The sequence below is a fragment of the Astatotilapia calliptera genome, chromosome 23, assembly GCF_900246225.1.
Source record: "Astatotilapia calliptera chromosome 23, fAstCal1.2, whole genome shotgun sequence".
Lineage (NCBI taxonomy): Eukaryota > Metazoa > Chordata > Actinopteri > Cichliformes > Cichlidae > Astatotilapia > Astatotilapia calliptera.
The window spans coordinates 20,908,922-20,928,193 of record NC_039323.1 but is presented as its reverse complement, the minus strand read 5'-3'; the positions used below and the strand labels follow the sequence as shown (position 1 = coordinate 20,928,193).

Sequence of the window (19,272 nt, the reverse complement as noted above, 5' to 3'; positions counted from 1 at the left end):
CTAAACAGCACCCTAGAAATTAACTAGACGAACTAAGCTAAAGCATAAATGAATACAAAAGATACATAAAACTCAACACTGGGTCACACGACCCAGGACCATGACACCATTCAGATGCTCTTGACACACTTTTGTTGTAACAAGCGGTTAGTTGAGTTACTGTTGTCAGCTCAAAGCAGTCATTTTCCTTTGACTTCAACGAGGCATTTTCTTCCCGAGAACTACCGCTCACTGGTTATTTTCTGTTTTTCAGATCATTCTCTGTAAACTTTAGAGATGGTTGTGTGGGAAAATCCTAGCAGATCAGCTGTATCTGAAATATTTAGACTAACAACCATGCCAAGCCACTTAAATCAACGCTCTTCTCTGTTCTGATGCTCTGTCTAAACTTCAGCCGGTCATTGTGACCATGTATACGTGAGTGGCAGCCTTGTGATTGGCTGATTTGACATTGGTTTTAGTGAGTAGTTAAATAGGTGAAGTAAAACTAAATAAGTATCATTTAGACCTATGAGTCATGCAAGGCTACTTTAGTAGAATTCAAGAAAGAAAATATGAAATTAGAAATAAGCATCAAAGATTCATTGTGGCAAAGAGAACACACAGAGCAGTATTTTACTGATCGAACTTTATGCTTGAATAGAAATTTGCATTCAGGACTTTACTCTTTAGTTTCTTTACTTCAGTCTGGATTCTTTGGTAGGAGTCTGTGCCACAGTTAAAGAGAAGTGAAACCTTGTGGAGGACTCAGTGAACTGGAGCGCAAGCTCATACCTGAGCGATTAAAGTATTACAAACCCACGTCCACTCACACACACATGAAGCATGAGGCTGAAAATGTGGCCGCCAGGTCACCAGACTGTGAATTGAGAAACGACACGTGCTGCTAGAAAGCATTAACAAAATCCAAAAGGATGAAGGATGTGTAGAGAAAGAAAGGAAAACAGAAAAAGAGATGGAAGGAGAGGCTGGGTGTGAAGGTGAGGAAGAGGAGAAGGGAGGCCACATGGAGAAAGAAGATAAGAGGGAGGACAATATAGATATGGACCAAGAGGAGATGGAGGGAAGAGCAGCGGAAGGAGAAGCAGAGATGGAGGAAGAAATGACTGAGAGAGAAGAGGAATTAAAGACACAGGGAGAGAACGAGAGAGAAGAAAGGAGGTTTAAGTGTGAGAGGATGAAATGAAACATTCTACAGCAGAGGTAGAGAAAGAAATACACGATGAAAATGAGGAAGGAGAAATAGAAGAAGACAGAAAGAAAGAAAACCATGAAGTCAAACAGTGTGATGGAGAAAAAGAGGGAAATAAAGGGAGGAAGAAGGATGGAAGCAACAAAAGAGGGGTGGAGATAAATAATGATGAGTAAGAAGAGTGGTTTAAGTATCAGAAGGAGGAAGATGAGAAAGAAGTAGGAAAAGTATGTGAGGATGAAAGTCAGGGTGAGATGAAACAAGCTGTAACAGCGGAAAGTGGAGATGAAAGAGCAGGAAGAGGAATGGAAGAAGAAGATGTAGATGAAAAGAGAATAGAGCAAGACAGACAGATAACAGGAGGAAATGCAGAAGGAGTCAAAGTGGAGAAGCTGAGAGAGCATCACGCTGAAAATGAAAAGGAGGTAAACAAAGAAAAGGAAGAACAAGTTTATGTAAAAGAAGAAGAAACAGAAGAATGGGTTGAGGAGCCAGGAAAGAGGCCTGATCAGTCTGATCCCCCAAAACTGTCCCTCTGTCACCTCTGCAGGACCCACAATCTGCTGAAACTCTGCATCACGGCACAGAAAACAAAGCTCCCAGAGTCCTCACAGACGGAGAGAAAGGGGCTGTCGCTGCCAAAACCCACAGCAGGGACATTTATCCCACATCGCCGAGCAGTGACAAGGAGGCTTTTCTGAGCAGCACAGACGCTTCACACCAAACTGCTGCTGCACACAGTGTGACAGACACAAACGTTCCCTGTGCTGACGCTCATCTGAATCTAAGTGAACAAACAGAGACGTCGCAGCGTAGTTTACAGGAGCAAGAGCGGCATCCAGGTGAAAGAGCTGGAGTAGAAGAAGCAGACAACTCCGGAAATACTCCACCTGTATTGCACACAGGTAACCACAGAATTCCCTATAGATTTCAGTCCTGGCTGGTTTGGTGACACCTGTGGTCACAGGTAGGAACTGCACACATTAAATCAGACACTTATCAGGTAGAATAAGCTTGGCTTTAGATGCACTTCTGTTTTGGTTTTTTTTTTAAATGGGGTACCACACAGGAGAGCAAGAAAAAGGCAGATCCACGGTATATCAAATTTACAAGGAAACATGTTAAAATTTGACTGAAGAATAGCTGAAGTGAAAGAAGTGAACTTTTTATTTATGTAAAACTACAAACATTTTAGCATCGAAATATGCTCAAAATGACTGTAGAAAAGACCATTATTGAGTAAAATCATTTACATGGTATTATTATACATAGACATAGTATTTTTGGTCATATTATTATTTATTTTATTCCTTCTAGTTACAGTATGTTGCTGGGTACCTTTTTCTAAGAAATCTACAGAATAACAATAAACTCATTCTTAAGAATATTTTGGCTTTTATTGGCTAAAAAGTTAAGTGCGTGCTTGCAAAATATGGTGGAGTAGAAGGAAAAATTTATTGTTATAGTCTTTAGATCAGCATTAAGACTTCCTAACAAAGACAAGGTCTGCAAATAGGCTAATACAGCAGTGCTTATACATACTGTTTCTGTGAGATAAGGTAAATTTTCATTTAAAATAAGAAACAAGAAGATATGGGTGAGGTTTATTTTTGTGTTGTCATACGTCGTTAATAAAACGGTTTTATAGACCCAAAATTCAGATTGCTGTGTAAAAACATTGATATATTTGTTCTGTAAACGTTCCAAAGTGAAGTTACTGTTTTCAAATGTTCAGATCTACATTGGATATTATATAACTGCAGCTATGATTGGCTGGAACACAGTTACTGAAAGTGAAGATTTGAGCCAGAAAGTTCATTCATTAAAATTCCACAAAGATGACACTGACTCAACTAAGATAAATATTAGTGGACAAAAACCTCCATGGAGCAAAAGAAAGTAATTTTAAGTCATTTCCTAGAAGTATTTAAATTATTCAAAAACATGTGCATTTTCAGACCTACAGACATCGCTTTGCAGACCAGAGGACAAAGTGACACTGATGGAAGCTCCTGCTCAGTCCTCGATGGAAGATGAACAAGAGAGCAAAATCTCCTCTGGCACAGTAAAACATCCAATGAAAACCGTAAGGTCTCCTGTGATGAATGGTGAGGCTGATGCTGCAGATGACAAGAAGAAAGATGGCCAACAATCATCGAAGTACAAAACAGTGTCCTACAGAAAGATCCCCAGAGGAAACACCAGGCAGAGGATTGATGAGTTTGAGTCCATGTTTAACTCGTGAATGAGCGTTAAACATAATATATAGTAACATACTGATATATAATATATGTAGAGGATTTGCTGAAATTAACCAAGTCGTTTTTTTCTGATTCAGCTCTTGCAAATTATGACCCCTACTGGTAATGTTTTGAGAAAACCAGAAGACCCAGAGCAGAGCTTTTCTAAAATATGTACATGATTTTATATGACTGTATTTGTACCTGTGGCTTGTTTGGGATGCTGAGGTGGCAGTTTTTGTTTTGTTTTTTCCATCTTCATAGGCAGTCCATCCCCTCCCCAATTCCCTAACCTGACTTCGTTAACCCTATCCCAGAAACCCAGCTCAATAAAACTCAGATCTTTAGTTAGCATCTGAGCAAATAAAACCTTAAGGGAAGTTCTGTCTAATTGCTGCCATTGCTCCACTTGACAGTTAAGGATCCCAAAAATGAAAGACTGCTTTTGATCCTTTGTTGGTCCCATACTTAAAACAAATGAAATTTCCCACTGAATTGAATTCACCCAGTTTTGTTTTGTTTTTTAGAAATACAGTGTGTCATGCAAACTCCTGAAGTTTCATTCATTTAATATTTTAACATTGTAGAGGATTCTAGATTCTTCTCTAGGAACAATTATCAAGTTAAAGGAATATGTTTTTCTCTTTTTCTTTTTCAATTGTGTAGTGTTATCCTGAATAGGTGGCAGAATTTTGAGTATTAAAAAAGAAAGGCTGAAGATATAAAGATAAATGTGTGCAACACAGCTATATAGATGATTTCTTTCTTAGCCAGTCTTTGACTGACATGTAACCCCTCAATGATGTTTACTCAGGCCATGATCTCTCCTGAGAAATGTTGCCTGAGTGACTGACTAGAGAACAGCAACCTATAAAATACATCTTATTCACCTCATTATTTTTTCTAGTTTAACAACACAAACATTTTTACTGTTGAAATGTCAAAGCATTCAGAGCTTGTACATACAGAAAAATAATAGCTGAGAGAATAAAAGGATATGATTTTTTTTTTACGTTAGTTAAACCTACCTGACACTTAGAACTGTATATGCATAGGGTCTTTAAAAAAAACCTCTCTTATTGACAAACTGTTTTAATGTAAATTTCATGGTATGTTTATCACAATTGTATGATATCTATTCGTTAATTTAATGTATTCAAGAAAAAGCATCATGCAAAATATATGTTCTTGCATTTTGTAATTTGTGTTGGCATCAACTACCTTTACATAAAACAACATATATGTCTGCAGTGGTACAAACAACAGAGGATTATCTGTTTTTGAGGTTTTTGTTGAATATTTTGACAATAAAGTGAACCTATTGCTGAATCTTTGTGGTATTTCTGTGCCTTTTGTGTTCCTTTTCACAACTTCACATTTTTTAAACTTTATTTCTTTTTACAAATCCACAATATTAAACACTTGTTAGTCAGCTCTAGGAAATCAAATGATTTTATTGTCTTCTAAACATTATAGGAAGACAGATTTATATACAATACAGCATTCTTTGCATAATAATAATAATCATTATTGTTGTTATTATTGCTCTTGTTATTATATAAACATACATGAGTTGTCCAATATTTTGTTTTTGTGAGGAAAAAATTGCAAGATTACCTAAAATTTGAGGGAGCTTGTTTCTCACATTGAAAAACAAAAACAAAAAACACTAACAAACAAAAGAAAACATTATTGTTATTATTTAGCTATAGATATATACATATGTAAAGAATTATTTTTTCCACCACACCTAAGTTAAATTCAGGGTTTGTATGTTGAAATACAGAGATTTTACTTTTTTATGGTGGCAGAGACAAACTTCCATTGATAATATGTAGAGGTCATTTGAGGTTGGTAAACACAGTAAGGACTACTATTCCCACAATCCCCTGCGTCTTTCGGTGACGTCACATAGAGCCCGGACCCGGCGTAGTGGCGCTGTGTGTGTTTGGCAACAACAAAAAGAGTGTTTTGAGAATAGTTTTAACTGCATTTTCACCCGCGGTATTTTAAGGGACATTATCACAGGTAAGTTATTCGGTGGAGTGTCTTCGACTTCATTAAGTTTTATTTTTAGTGTGAGCTAAAAGCGAGAGTTAGATTACAGTGTTGATTTTAGCCGGTTGGCTCGCTGGCTAGCAAGATGGCTCCGGCTACTTACTGCGAAACAATAACAAAGAATTAGCCATGGTGATGAATTTAAATGGATTGGTGTGTTTTTAAAGTGTATTGTGAACTGAATATAGCTGCAAAGTGTAATGTAATAATTTAGGGAAGGTGTGGGTCTTTTTAATTGGTGCTGTTGCCGGTGTACGCCTTCCGCTTCAGGCGTTAGATGGTGGCGATGACTCCGCCGCTACTGCTGTCCGTTGGAGGAAGAGGAAGAGGAAGGAGGTGATGATGATGATGACATGCAGTTAGCTAGCTGGCTGCCTCTCTTGCTGGACAGACGGACTTGAGCCCGCAGAGTGTCGGAGGTGTCACCGCGAAAACAGCACAGGATCCGTGCTGAAGAGAGGCGAAGATGCCGCGGAGAAAACAATCCAACCCGCAGCCGGTGAAACGTAAGTCCAGCTGTTTACTTCCAGCTCTTTGCTGCCTTTCTCTCCGCATGAATCTTAAATCACTGCCATAGAATAAGGCAATGAGTCTTTGCTAGGTATTGGTCCACTTTAAATGCATTTTTATAAAATTAGACATATTTCTGAGGGATACAGTAATGTTAAAAGTTGCCTGACTGGTCATCAAGTCCTTTCCTCTTTATCTCCCTGAGAGGAAGACTGCTGAAGACATGTTGTCCTTTAAGCAGATGTGTTTATCTGTTATCTCATCCTGACTGTTCTGGCTCACTTGGATTCTCCACCTCCTCTCTGCTTCCTATCTCCACTTCCTCTTCGCAGGCTCCCTACCTAACCTCCCCCTGCTCCCTCCCTTCGTTCTTCCTCTCTTTCTTTCACAGCTTCCTGTATGATTTCTGTCATTCCCCTTGGTTTCCTGTGTACCCTCACCTTTATTATTAACAGGGGCCAGAAGACGTTTTTAGGTTCTAGTTGTGTCTCCAGTTTCTTTTGTTTTACTCTCCTCCCACACGTCACCTGTAGAACGCTCACCTCCCTTCGTTTACATTTTCTTGACTGCGTGGGCATCAGTCAGCTTACAAAAAGAGAATACTGGATTTAGGAGACCTGAAGTCACCTGTTGACCTTCTCAGATTTCTAATGATGTACATATTTAAACAGGCACTAGATGGGAGTGTACTTTTGAGCATGTGAGCAGGGGCTCAGAGGGGAAAAAAGGCCAGTACATCCTTGTATTCAAATTACTCGTATTCAAAGTCTAACTGCAGCTCAAGTAGCTTCTGGACGTCTGACACAATCACAGCAGTGTTATCTGAAAGAATGATCGCACAGTTGAACCAAAGCTTCTGTAAAACTGAACGATAAAAGGAGGATTGATGTGTTTTAGTTCAGGTCGGTCTACGTTTGAACACGTTAGCAGTTCATTTGAACAAAGATTGACCGAACAGCTTTGGTTCTACAGTGGAGGAATGACATTTTTTGCTGTTATAACCGAAACCAACATTTTAATAAAGGAAAACCTAAAATATCTGGGATTTGTAAGACGCTGGGTCTTAACTCACATTACCTGCCTGCAGACTTGTTGAAAAACTAAAAGACTTTAAACAGGACTCTTAGCAGTAGCTTGCAGAACCAACTTTATCAACTACAACTTCAAATAATCATTTTCTGTATGATTTTATCCGTCTGTAACACTCTTCTTTACAGCGTTGCTCCAGTTCATTGAGGTATACAGGTATTCATTTAAGATTTGTTGCAGGGCTTGGGATCATTGTTCAGTTGAATGTCCCTGTTTGTACCAATAACGTAAAATAATCTTTAGCTGTCACACAGACAGCCTCATGTTTGACTGTAGAATACTTTGGTATACAGAAGAGTTCATGGTTGAGTCAATGACTGCAAGATGTCCAGGTCCTGTCTGTATAATAAGTCCAAATCATGACCCTTCCACCACCACGCTGACAGCTGTTATGAGATTTTTGTGCTGATATGCTGAGTTTGATTTTGATCTTGCTGTGCAAAGGACTTCCAGAAGTCTTGTGATTTGCAGCTTTGGAAATCTAAGTTGTGCTGTCATGTCATGAGAGAAGAGGCTTTCAGTGCCTGCCAGTTCTTGCAAACAAGCCACAGTTAATTAGTCTTTTTCTAATTGTGCTGTCATAGACATTTAACTAAGGTAACCGAGGCCTGTAGAATCTGAAATGAAGCTCTTAGGGTTTTTTGTATTTTCTCTGGGCCTTGCACAGTCTGACACTGGGGTGAATTTGCTGCGATTTCCACTCCTGGGAAGACTGGCAGCTGTCTTGAATGTCTTCCATTTGTGGATAATCTCTGTCTCTGTAGAATGTATAACTTGGAAATGTCCTTATAACCCTTTTGAAACCCTTTTACCTTCTTAATTCCTACTCACCTGCGCAGCCTTAAACTTGTCATACAGCATCTTTGTTTTCTTTAGTCGATGCAGGGAGCAAGCACAGTGCAGCTTGAATTAGTTTGAAAATTTTTAATGAGTTGTGGTGTTTGTTACTTTCTGTCCTCTGGCTGCTGGTTTGCAGCTAACAATTGCTTCTGTTGTTATATTTTTGGTTCCTACTAAAAAGGTTTCAACCAAACAGAAATCAACAAGTGTCTCATATAAATGTTTTTCACTTATTCTTTTTTTTAAGCAGGGCTTAGTTTACTTAGGCCTAATCCTCACATTTAAAATAGCCTGAAATGACAGGAAAACTCAGACTTTTGCCTTAATTGGATGTCTCAGAACCTTAAATTCTAATTACTTTTTAGTTATGATTAAAAAGTTAATTATTAAAGATTACATTAGCCAGTGTTTGTCATTGACCTCTAAAAGACAAATAGGTCAGAAAAACCGCAGCAGAATAATTTTTTACTCTAACTACTGTTAATAGTTATGCAAACTGTTTGAAAAAGTAGGTTTTGTAGGTTTCAAATTAAAGCTCAGGAAAATGGGAATAAAGAGAATAATTTTAAGTTTCCTTAATATTTAGTGTAAATATTTTTAATTATCAGTAAGTTTTTATTTTCTTTGTGACATTAAAAGTTAGAATTGCTCTAAGCTGGGTCAACAAATGTCCGCTCAGAGGTTTAAGAGTATAAAAATGTCCTGTATCATCAGTTCTGTGTTCGACTTGTCTTCCTCTTCCTGACCCTCTCAGCCTCGTTCCTCACCCCACAGCTCTTCCTCCTCAGCACTTATCTCATGCTCACCGATTTCCTTCTCGTTTCCTCTCCACCTCCTTTGCTGTTATCCTTCTTCTTCTTCTTCTTCTTTTTGTGTGTTTTCGAGCACAAACTCTGTTATCGGCTGTCTTCTGTCCCGTTTATCAAATGTGTTCTCTGCAGCCAAATTTTAAAACAAAAAAAACATGTGTATGTGAAACATGAGCCTGATTTTTGTCTTTAAACATCTTCTTTTTTATTACTGTTAAAAAAACAACCAACAGCCCTGCAATCTATAAATGTGTCTGGGGTTTTTTTTGTTTTTTTTTTTTTTTTTTTGGGGGGGGGGGGGGTTGTTATTTGTTTTGTTTTTTTAAAGGAAATGAAAATTTGTTACATAAAGAGAAGAGATGTTGATGTTTGTGTCAGATGTTCACAGTTTTACAGCTCGTATCACTAAGGGAAACCTTTGAGTGAAACCCAGACTTTTTAACACCCTCAGGTAGAAGCTGACTTTGTGTTTCAGGATGGGCTTGGCGTTTGTCTTCATTTGGTCAGGTGTGTTTATACAGGAAATTATGAGAAATGTTTGTGTGTCTGTTTGCACTCAGTGGACTTTGAGGATGGGGCAGTGGTGTGTGAGCCGGGCTGTCTCGTTTTGGACAGCGACTTCCTGCTGAGCGGCGAGCTGGAGTTTGGAGACTCGGAGATCATGGGACTGGATAGAGAGTCTGGTCAGTAACACACACACACAGGTTTTTACATACACGGGGTTGGAAAGCAAGCCACATATTTAAACATTCCACATGTTTTTATTAGGCTTTTCTCTCTGTTTTGACTGAAGCATTGAACCTGTGCTCACACAATATTTAAACATTGTTCTCCCAATTCCTGGTAATCAGGCGAGGTATGGTCCCTTTGATGATCGGGCTCGAAAAGACTTACAAGTTCAAACTGATGTGCTTTCCGTATTTCTTCATCGCTATGTTAGGAGCTCGGAGAAGTAGATTCTCCAACTGACTAACTTAAGTTGTCATGTTGTTTCTTGTTTTGACTTCTATTTCTGCTCCAGCGCTGATGCTGCTGATTTCCTTCTGAGTTGCAACACCTCACTCAGGGGAAGTGAGTTCAGCGTGCCTCAGCTGCCAGCATAAATATATAAATCATTCCTGTAATAAATTAAGTTTTTAAATGCAGCGGTTATTTCCTCAAACCCCATGAGAGTTGAATTTTTCTCCTCAAAGGTTGAAGCGACTGTCTGTTTAACCCTGTGTTCTTCTTCAGGTATGACTGTCTTCTCTCTAAGTGTGGAGGACGACTCGTCAGCACCGACAGACTCCACCTTCCCAGCGTTCCTCTCCTGTAAGGGATGTGGTCAGCTTCTGGGAGACACACCTTTGGGGGCAGGCTTAGATCTTGGTAACTACTGACTGACTATAACATGCCAGGTTGTTTACATGTGGAGTTAAAAATAGAAAAGACCTGGGCACAGAGTGATATTGGAATATTTTCACTTCTTTGATTTGAGTTCAGTGTCCAGTAAATCTCACAACTCTATGATGGATAGAATCCAGCATATGTAAGCACATGAACACACATGCATATGAGTCACATCTACATAGTCCACCACTGACATTAACGTGGAAACAGCAAGTCTATTTCTTGCCTCAGAGAGCAGACACAACTCAATGTAAAATAAAAGACCAGTTTCAGTTTTCTCACTGGTTACTGATTGGTAGGTGTAAACAAGAAAGAGTAATCAAGTGTAATTCTGCATGAATGTATTAATATGCTAACTCAAACTCAGAACTGTAGGAATACATGAAAAGTTTATCATCAGGTTGTGCTGTACTGTATTAAAAGGTTATTGTAGAGAGCCTGGTTATTGGATTATGTGCAGATGAGTAGATTATGATCAAAATTAAAGTTTCACTATAATACGACCAACATAATGATTGTAGCGTATGTATGTACCCAATTTGAACCGCCCTGCTCTGACAAGTCTTTGCTTTAAGATTTATCATCCACTGTGTCAAATGCCTAGGTTAGATCAGTACAAATGGCTGCAGAGGTTTGTTTTTACTTTGTTTGTACTGAATCAATATAATATTGTTTAATATTAATATTGTTTTAATTATTTTAACATTAGAAAATGTGATATATTTTATTCCAGGTGTAGGACTCGACCTAGGGGCAGAGCTTTATTGTCTCTCCTGTGAGGAGGGCCTCCAGCATGGCACCTCCATCGACTCCTCTCAGTTGGACGGTTCCAACCTGTCCGATAGATCCCTCGGCGGCAGCTCCAAAAATAAGAGGAGAAACGTAGACAAAGCCAGCGGTGTTGCGGACCCCGCCCCTAAACTGTACTCCTGTTCGCTGTGCACCTTTACCTCGCGCTACTCCAACCATCTCAAACGCCACATGCGGACCCATGACGGCCAGAAGCCGTACCGCTGCCCCGTCTGCCCCTACGCCTCAGCCCAGCTCGTCAACCTGCAGCGCCACGCCCGCACACACACCGGGGAGAAACCGTACAGGTGCCACCAGTGCAGCTACGCCTGCAGCTCCCTCGGCAACCTGCGCAGACACCAGCGCATGCACACGCAGGAGAGACCACAGAGGAGGGAGAAGGAGAAAAGACGGGGAAGACGGAAAAAGGCAAACAGTGATGCTGAAGAAGGTGAGTAAACACAAACCTTTACATCAATTACGGTCTCAGAGTTAAAAAGCTGATAAATTTGTGTTAAAACAAGTTTGTTAATCAATAATTTCACAGGCTGCCTGCAGCTTCTCTCTCTTTTTTAATCACTTTGAAGGAAACTCTTTCTGATTGCTAATCTGACAACTAACTTTTATATATGTCACCTTTGGACTGAAAACTCAGTTCATCATCATCAGTATAAATAACATTTTCAGATCGTCTACGTAGCAGGGTGTGCCACTAATGTGAAAAAGCAGTCATTTAGGAGAAGTCACAGCGATGTCTTTTTGTTCAGTGTTTCCCTCTTTGGTGGGTTTGGAGGCTTCCTGGAAAAGTTCTCCTCTGGGATTTTAGACCGATTAACACCTGTTTACGGGATTTTTCTTGTAATGCATTTACAGTAATGACTTGTTTTCAGTTTGGGTAAAGTTGGTGTCACCAGTGCTCCAGTGTGCTCTGTGGACCATGACAGGTTAGGTGAATAACACAGAGTCATGTGATAAAGGAAGCACACCCTCTTTCTTGCCATGATGTAATGCAAAATTATCTGGTCTGTGGCAAAGGTGTACACCACGAGCAAAGTTCATAACACATACATGCTTTATATGCTTTGTTTCTTAACAACTTAAAACATGCTGCAAATGAATGAACTGGTGCAAAAGTGGCTCTTCCAGCCAATTTGAAAACTTTGAAAATATTACCTGGCACCCAACCGTGTTATGTTTTTTTAGCATCAGTTACCATGGTGATTTAGCCACGAGATAAAGCTGTGATGATATCCATTTTTAATGAATGATAAGAATTCTTGTTAGAATATATTAAAACATATAAAATTGTAAACCTTAAAGTTAGGGCTGCATGATTAATCGTTAAAAAATCGCGATCTCGATTCATACTTATGTGAAATCTCATTTCCAAATGACAACGATTTAAAAAAAAAAAAAAAAAAAAAAAAAAAGACGACGATGATTGTACCGCATTTTGATCCGGGACGTAATCTGCATGAAAACAAGCGCTCACTCTTCCTGCTCAACAAATGACAAGGGCGGAGCCTTATACCACGTGATACAGAAGCTGGCTGCTAAAATTAGCAGGGAAAAAACAACGGAGAGCACGTCAGGGATGACAAGAAAGTGACAGGAGAAAATCCGTCCCGGTCAACCACCCAAACATCAATAACGGGAACCTTATACAGCGCTTCCCTATACACGTCGAACTCCCGCAGGAGTTAGACGGGTATAGGGAAATTACGGAGGCTATTACTTATCACCTGACCAAAGATATGGCTCCCATCAACACTGTGCAAAACGAGGGATTTAGGAAAATGATCAACACCCTAGACAAACCCTACACAGTGCCGTCCCGCAACTATTTTTCTATTGTTGCACTACCTGCTCTATACACGCAGTGTCGAGCAACGGTGGAGACGGAATTTCAAGCAGTACAACATTTTGCGGCAACAACAAAACGTGAGACATTTGTTGTTTTTAGAGCAGGGCGATATGGCCAAAAATATTTATCACGATATATATTTGAAAATTTGCGATAACGATATAACCGACGATATAATTGATGCGAGACAAAATACAACTCCACAACATTACTAGCGCAAAAAGACAACCTTCCATTTATTTTCACTTAAACAAGAAGCTGGTTTTTATGTACATTAAAGCTTTATAAAAATGTAACAGTGCAAATGCAAATTCCTTGCTGAAAGTTTAACCAAAAGGCATTTCCAGTAGAAATGGGCTGACACATCCTGAGCATAACCAGGTATAATATCCACTGAAGTTAAAAAGAGGTGCTTTGCAACATTAAACTGCAGTGTGCAGTACGCATTTTTCGGACCATAAGGTGCACGGGATTATAAGGCACATTAAGCGAAACAAAGCAGTCAGATAAATCAAACTTTATTAAACTCATTCTTCTTGCTTCCTCCACTTCTGTACCATTGATTCATTAATGTTGAATTCTCTGGCAGCTGCTCTATTCCCATGTTGTTGCAGTATATTAATGACTAACCTCGTATTGTGGATGGATTATCTCAGTTGTTCTCCTGACTGAAGTTTGGTCCGTTTACAGCATCCTGCCATGCGATTGCATTTGTCTCTAACCATGAAGAACCTTCACGTTAACTTTTATAAGTGGAAAAGTGTTAGTGTTCTTCCTCCAGCTTCACTGTTTATGTTATGCTAACATAGCTGTGTCGCTAGCGATCACGTAGCACATCATTATATATCAGCTAGCCCAACTTCAGTAACCCTACAAACGTCACTGCTGTTTAGTTTCCTGTCTTCATTTATGTTGGAAGTGATAGCAGAGCTGTACGTTTGATTTTTTTCAGAAATCTCTCAGTCAGAACATGCAATATCATGCTTAGGTAACTAGCGAAACTAGCGAGCTAACTTCCGCTAGCTTCCTGCTAACTTCTAACTCCGTTAAATGTAATAACTTTTGTTTTCATGGATGCCTGGAAGTTAAACTTTATAGTGACACCTGGTAAAGCAGCAATGCTGATCGTTTTATTAAAGATGAAAGAATTTAGACAGTTTTTAACTCTAAGTGATGCTGCAGTGTTGTTTGACCTGAAGTTTACGGAGTTTAGGACCCAGATTACTCCCAGATTTAAGAGCATCTTAGTCCGACAAATATGACAATAACAACGGCCGCTTGCATGTTCTGCAAAAAAATGTGCTTTGTTGTGTGTCTGACGGACAAACACCAAACCAGTTCCACATCACTGAAGTTGCACCATTTTTACAAACCAATTCTGGTTCATCTGTTTCACTCAACAATCGGCCATGTGCGTATGAAAACAAAGGCACTGCGCATGTGCGTTTTACTCCCATTCTATCGCAATATTTCATTTTCCTATCGTTGCCTAACATTATACCGGTATTACCGTGAACGGTATAATATGGCCCAGCCCTAGTTGTTTTTATGTTTATTTATTGTTTTTATGTTTATTTATTGTTTTTATGTTCAGTCTCAACTGTTACGAAGTTGATGTGCAGTTAATAAGTGCAATAAATATTTATACTGGAAAAGAAAATCGTGAGAGAATCATGATCTCAATTCTAAGCAAAAAAATCGTGATTCTCATTTTATGCAAAATCGTGCAGCCCTACTTAAAGTTAGTGTTTAACTTTAGATGTAATTTCAAATATGTCTACATAACACTTATAAATGTGTATGAGATGTGTATATTTTGTTTTGCTCTCTCACTCTCTCTCTCTCTCTCGGGTTGGGGACTGCCCTCCGAGGGAAAGGCAGGGGAAACACTGCAGATCTAAGAGCGAAGCATGTGTTATTGTTTCGTTGTGAAATCATCATTATAACAGCAGCGATAGATTTCAGCTTCAGTGTGACCACATGTTGGGTATTCAGTTTTTCATTATCAGTTGATTAAATGTTCGTGTGTTTGTCTGTTGGTTATAGTCACATGCATCTCTTTTTGATAAAGGAAACCACTCTGACGTCGAGTCTCTTTGTAATTCTGTTTTTAAAGTCTCTTACTACAATTTAGTGTCTTTGTGACGGAGCCGTGAGATACGCTCACTTTTGTTGCTTGTTTGGGTCAAGCCCCACAAACACACACATGACGCCTGCATTTCCCATTTAGCAAAATGCTCACATATATCCTGTGGTATTCCTGTAGTTTTGTGATTTAAAAACTAACCAGGCTTTTTAAGCATTTCTTTATGTAGAAATTTCTAGATTGAAAGCACACTTAAAACCTGGGAATATCACAAACCCAGAGCAGAGGTTTGATGACATGTGGAAGGTTTGCATTTTGGAGATTTGACAACTCCGAATTTTAAAAAAAAACTTTTTCTGAGGGGGAGATTTCTCATCTTGGAAGCAGTGAGCAGAGCAGAAAAGAGGAAGCAAGTCAGCAAAATGAGGAAGAGAAATTCTCTCTGGCTTAGTGCTCAGTGACCTAAAACTGAACTGCATGATGGGGAACATCTAGAAGAACGTGTTTACACTGCAGCTAATAATGATCCAAACAACTTTGCCTTTTGAATGCTTCCCTATGTGTCTGCAGTCATGTCAGACCTGACCCTACGAGTGTCCCAGGACTCTGCTTACCTCCAGACGTTGGGAGGACTCGGCTCCCCCTCCGGCCCCCTTCCAGTCCTCCTCTTCCCGCTCTGCTGCCGGGTGTGCGGCCTCACCCTGGAGGAGTCTGACCTAGAGGGCGACAGGGCAGAGGGAGAGGTGGAGGGCGATGGAGGACAGGTTTGTTTACCAAAACAAAGCTGGTTTTCTTTGAAAGATCCTCTGTAAACTTTAGGATGAAATGAGGGGTTGTACAATGTGTAGTTTGTTTCCACGACAAACAGAAAAACAGAAGCTCCGCCCACCACAAACTTCCACATTTTCCCAGTTTACATTAACGATAGCAGAGTGACTTCCTCCCTCATACTGCTGTCACAAGCTAAAAAGTCAGTGGCAATCTTAAGGTGGTGCACATGTTCAGGCCGCCATAGATTCAGATGGCGGTATTCTCTCATCGGTTTTGATAAATTTTGTCATAATTTTTTTTGTCAGATTTCCAATACATGCCATTTTCACCCCGTATTGTGTCTTCAGCTCTATCTACAAGTTCTCTATGGTCCCAGCAGGATCAACCAACCTCCTGACAGGAAAAATCTTAATGATTTAGTTGTTAATGGACTGGTACTGATACAGTGCTGTTCTACACAAATTGAATAATTAAAGTGCTTCCTTACTACAAACCTCATTCAGCCACACCTTCAAACAAGTACTTTTCCCCCCCCCAATGCCCGAACACTTTTTAGTCCCTGTCATTTAAAAACTTTGTAAAGCTTTCTGCTGCTGCTGCTGCTAATTAGGATTTGTGAGCAATTTTGTCACGTCAGGGCTGCTCTCTTTTCTGGAGTTAAAAGCTCATAAGTATTAATAGATGAACAAATGTGTAAGATGCCTCATTATCTTATTCTTGTCAGTTCAATTATATTTATATAGCATCAATATACAAAAACACTTGGCTAAAGAGACTTTATATTGTAATGTAAAGCGCCTAAAATAATCCAGAGAATCTTCAACAATCAGATGACCATCTATAAGCAAGCACTTGGTGAATGTGGGAAGAAAAAACTGATGTTGAAGGTGGCTATCCCACTGTGGGAACGTTTTAAACCTGCAGGCTTTCTAATGACCACCACGGAGCGGCGATTCTGGTTAATGACCGTTTGATTGTATGATCTGTCCACAGGAAATGTTTCCTCTCACTGTGTGCTCTGTTATTTTTCCAGGTTTGCCGCCGTTGCTCCAAAGACAACTCAAGGGCTCCCTGCAGCAGGGACGTGTCTCGGGGATCCCGGCGCGGTCAGCGCAGCAACAAGCTGTACCGCTGCCCTCACTGCCCCTTCCTGTCCCACTACCCCAACCATCTGGCCCGCCACTCCCACGTCCACTCAGAGGAGAAGCCTCACCGCTGCCCGCACTGCCCCTACACCTCCTCACATCTCGACAACCTCAAGCGGCACCTGCGTGTGCACACAGGCGAGAAGCCTTACCAGTGCCCGTCGTGCAGCTACGCCTGCGGGAACTTGGCTAACCTGCGACGTCACGAGCGCATCCACTCGGGCGCCAAGCCGTTCCACTGTTCCATCTGCGGCTACTCCTGCAACCAGAGCATGAACCTGAAGAGGCACATGCTGCGGCACACGGGCGAGAAGCCGTACGCATGCGGCGAGTGCGGCTACACCACGGGCCACTGGGACAACTACAAACGCCACCAGAGGAAGCATGGGCACAACACGGACAGCTGGGACAAACACGCGCCCATCAACGGCCTCGGCTGGGGGCAAGACACTCAGGAGAGCCAGAGTCAGGGACAGGAGCACTCTTAGATACTGTGTGTGTGTGTGTGCATGTGTGTGAGGGAGACAAAAAATGACTGCAGCGGTTAGTCGATCGACAAAAAACCCAGTATCATTATTATGATAAGTTCAGGGTTTTAGAGCCCACCTTCTCCAGTGTGAGCTTCTGATTGTTTATAAAATCAAATTTTTAAAATATTTAGCCTCTTATAAAGACACATGCTTTATGTAAAAGTTAGGCGTGGCCATGGTGATGTCACTTTTGTGATGCTTAAAGCTGAGCAGTTTGACTTACCAGTTAAGTTGCCTGCTGCAAGCTACTAGAAATATTGCAGTTTAAGGCACTTCCACTTTGGCTTTGCTTGGCTGATCCAGAGGTTATGTCTATCTTTTATATGCATTCTGTGTCTGGATGAAACAAGGTGAAAGTAAATAATCGTCTTGATGGAGCACAGTCCTGGTGTTTCTGTGGATCACAGGATTACTCTGTGTGCCCTGCAGGCCCTCGGAGTAATTAAAGTGATCGAGATGATAAACACAAAGATACTTTAAAGAACCACAGAGAGATGCAAAACCATTATTAAAAAGCACAAAATGAGCATGACAAGATGCAAAACAACTGTATAGAGAACTCCAAAGAGATACAGAAACATCAGTGTGATCTATGTCTTTTTGTGACACCAATATGAATATGAACATGACAAACTTTCTCAGGGATCACCCACCCTAAACATGTTCCCTCCATGCTTACAGTCAGGATCAGCATCATCACAGTTTTGCTCTTTAGTTATTTACAGCTGCAAATTAAAACCACACCAATGCTGCATCACCTGCAGACCAAGGCAGCTGATTCTCACACATCCATTTGCTGACTGCTGTTTACTGAGGTGAAAACTCACTTCGTGTGTAGCAAGTTTGCAATTTCTCGGGGTTTAAAAAAATGGCAGCAGCTATTTTTTTAAAAATTTGTTTTGTTTTGTTGCTCAACTAATCGCTGCGTCATTAATCAGGACAAACGCCGGCAGTGAAACTGGAGCAAAGCCACACTTTAAAAGTGATTGTAACCCACAAACTACACAACAATATTTAACTCCTGCAGGGCAGTGTGAGCATCATGCTGGCTTTTTTTCCCCACCACACTGGCGCGACTGTAGGAAGACCCAGACATGTGTTTGTGAGGACAGCGAAGCCTTTTCTCTTCAGGTAAAAGCCAGTAAAACACCCTCATTAGTGTTTTTTCTTTTTTTATTTAATCGACATGAGCTCTTGTCTGTAGCAGCCATTAATGGTGGCTGTTCCACAGATTTCCTCTCTGCATCAAAGACGTCGAGAGAGTCCAGGAACTCGTTTTCACACATCTTGAATGTATTTGTCAGAAGCTCCTTCAAAGAAAGCATACACAGTCTTACACCCGGGCCAGTGTGTTATCACATCTATTTAACAGAGCAAGGGAAATAAGTGTGTGTGTGTGTGTGTGTGTGTGTGTGTGTGTGTGTGTGTGTGTGTGTGTGTGTGTGTGTGTGTGTGTGTGTGTGTGTGTGTGTGTGTGTACACTGGTGAGCTCGGGCTTGAGCTAAACTCAGGTGCCTTTAACAGACTGTAATGCTGCACTGACTTTATAAAGGGGCATTTGTGTGTGTGTGTGTGTGTGTGTGTGTGTTATACACATGTATACAGAGTTTTTAATCAGTGACGGTGACACCAACATGTTGCTCTGTTCTCAGATGAATGCAGTGAGAGGACGCAGGTCTTATACCCATGAACCGAAAGGTTTCAGGGGGATTTCTCCACAGATTATCTTTTTTTTTTTTCTCTTCTCAGAGAGGGCGGAGCAACATCTCACAAGCTTTAAGTGGGCCTAATGAAGGAGTTGGGAGGGGGAGTGTAAGGAGATGAGTGTATGTATCCTTGACCTTTTTATTTTTTTTCGTGTGTTTGGTTCGCATCATTGCTCAGATTTGGTTTTTCAGATCTGTGCTGTCATCTCCCAACACATCTCCCTGGTTACTCAGACATATGTATCCGTCCCATC

At 40.5% G+C, this 19,272-nt stretch overlaps 2 protein-coding genes across 3 annotated transcripts; both read left to right on the top strand.

Moving 5' to 3' along the window:
- Window positions 1–1,497: 1,497 nt before the first annotated feature.
- Window positions 1,498–4,744, top strand: LOC113015927 (ermin). Its single transcript, XM_026158304.1, has 3 exons — window positions 1,498–1,617; window positions 1,743–2,097; window positions 3,151–4,744. The coding sequence occupies exons 1-3, from the start codon at window positions 1,498–1,500 to the stop codon at window positions 3,435–3,437; spliced, it is 762 nt and encodes a 253-aa protein (XP_026014089.1). The 3' UTR covers window positions 3,438–4,744.
- A 544-nt stretch (window positions 4,745–5,288) lies between these two features.
- znf513b (zinc finger protein 513b) lies at window positions 5,289–18,740 on the top strand. 2 transcript variants are annotated; one of them, XM_026159613.1, is made up of 7 exons: window positions 5,289–5,460; window positions 5,761–5,996; window positions 9,299–9,421; window positions 9,972–10,106; window positions 10,861–11,367; window positions 15,437–15,630; window positions 16,671–18,740. In XM_026159613.1, the coding sequence occupies exons 2-7, from the start codon at window positions 5,957–5,959 to the stop codon at window positions 17,268–17,270; spliced, it is 1,599 nt and encodes a 532-aa protein (XP_026015398.1). In that variant the 5' UTR covers window positions 5,289–5,460; window positions 5,761–5,956; the 3' UTR covers window positions 17,271–18,740. The 2 variants fall into 2 exon arrangements, with proteins under 2 accessions (XP_026015398.1, XP_026015399.1); XM_026159614.1 differs by lacking the exons at window positions 5,289–5,460; window positions 5,761–5,996 and having other exon boundaries at window positions 9,355–9,809.
- The last annotated feature ends 532 nt before the right edge of the window (window positions 18,741–19,272 follow it).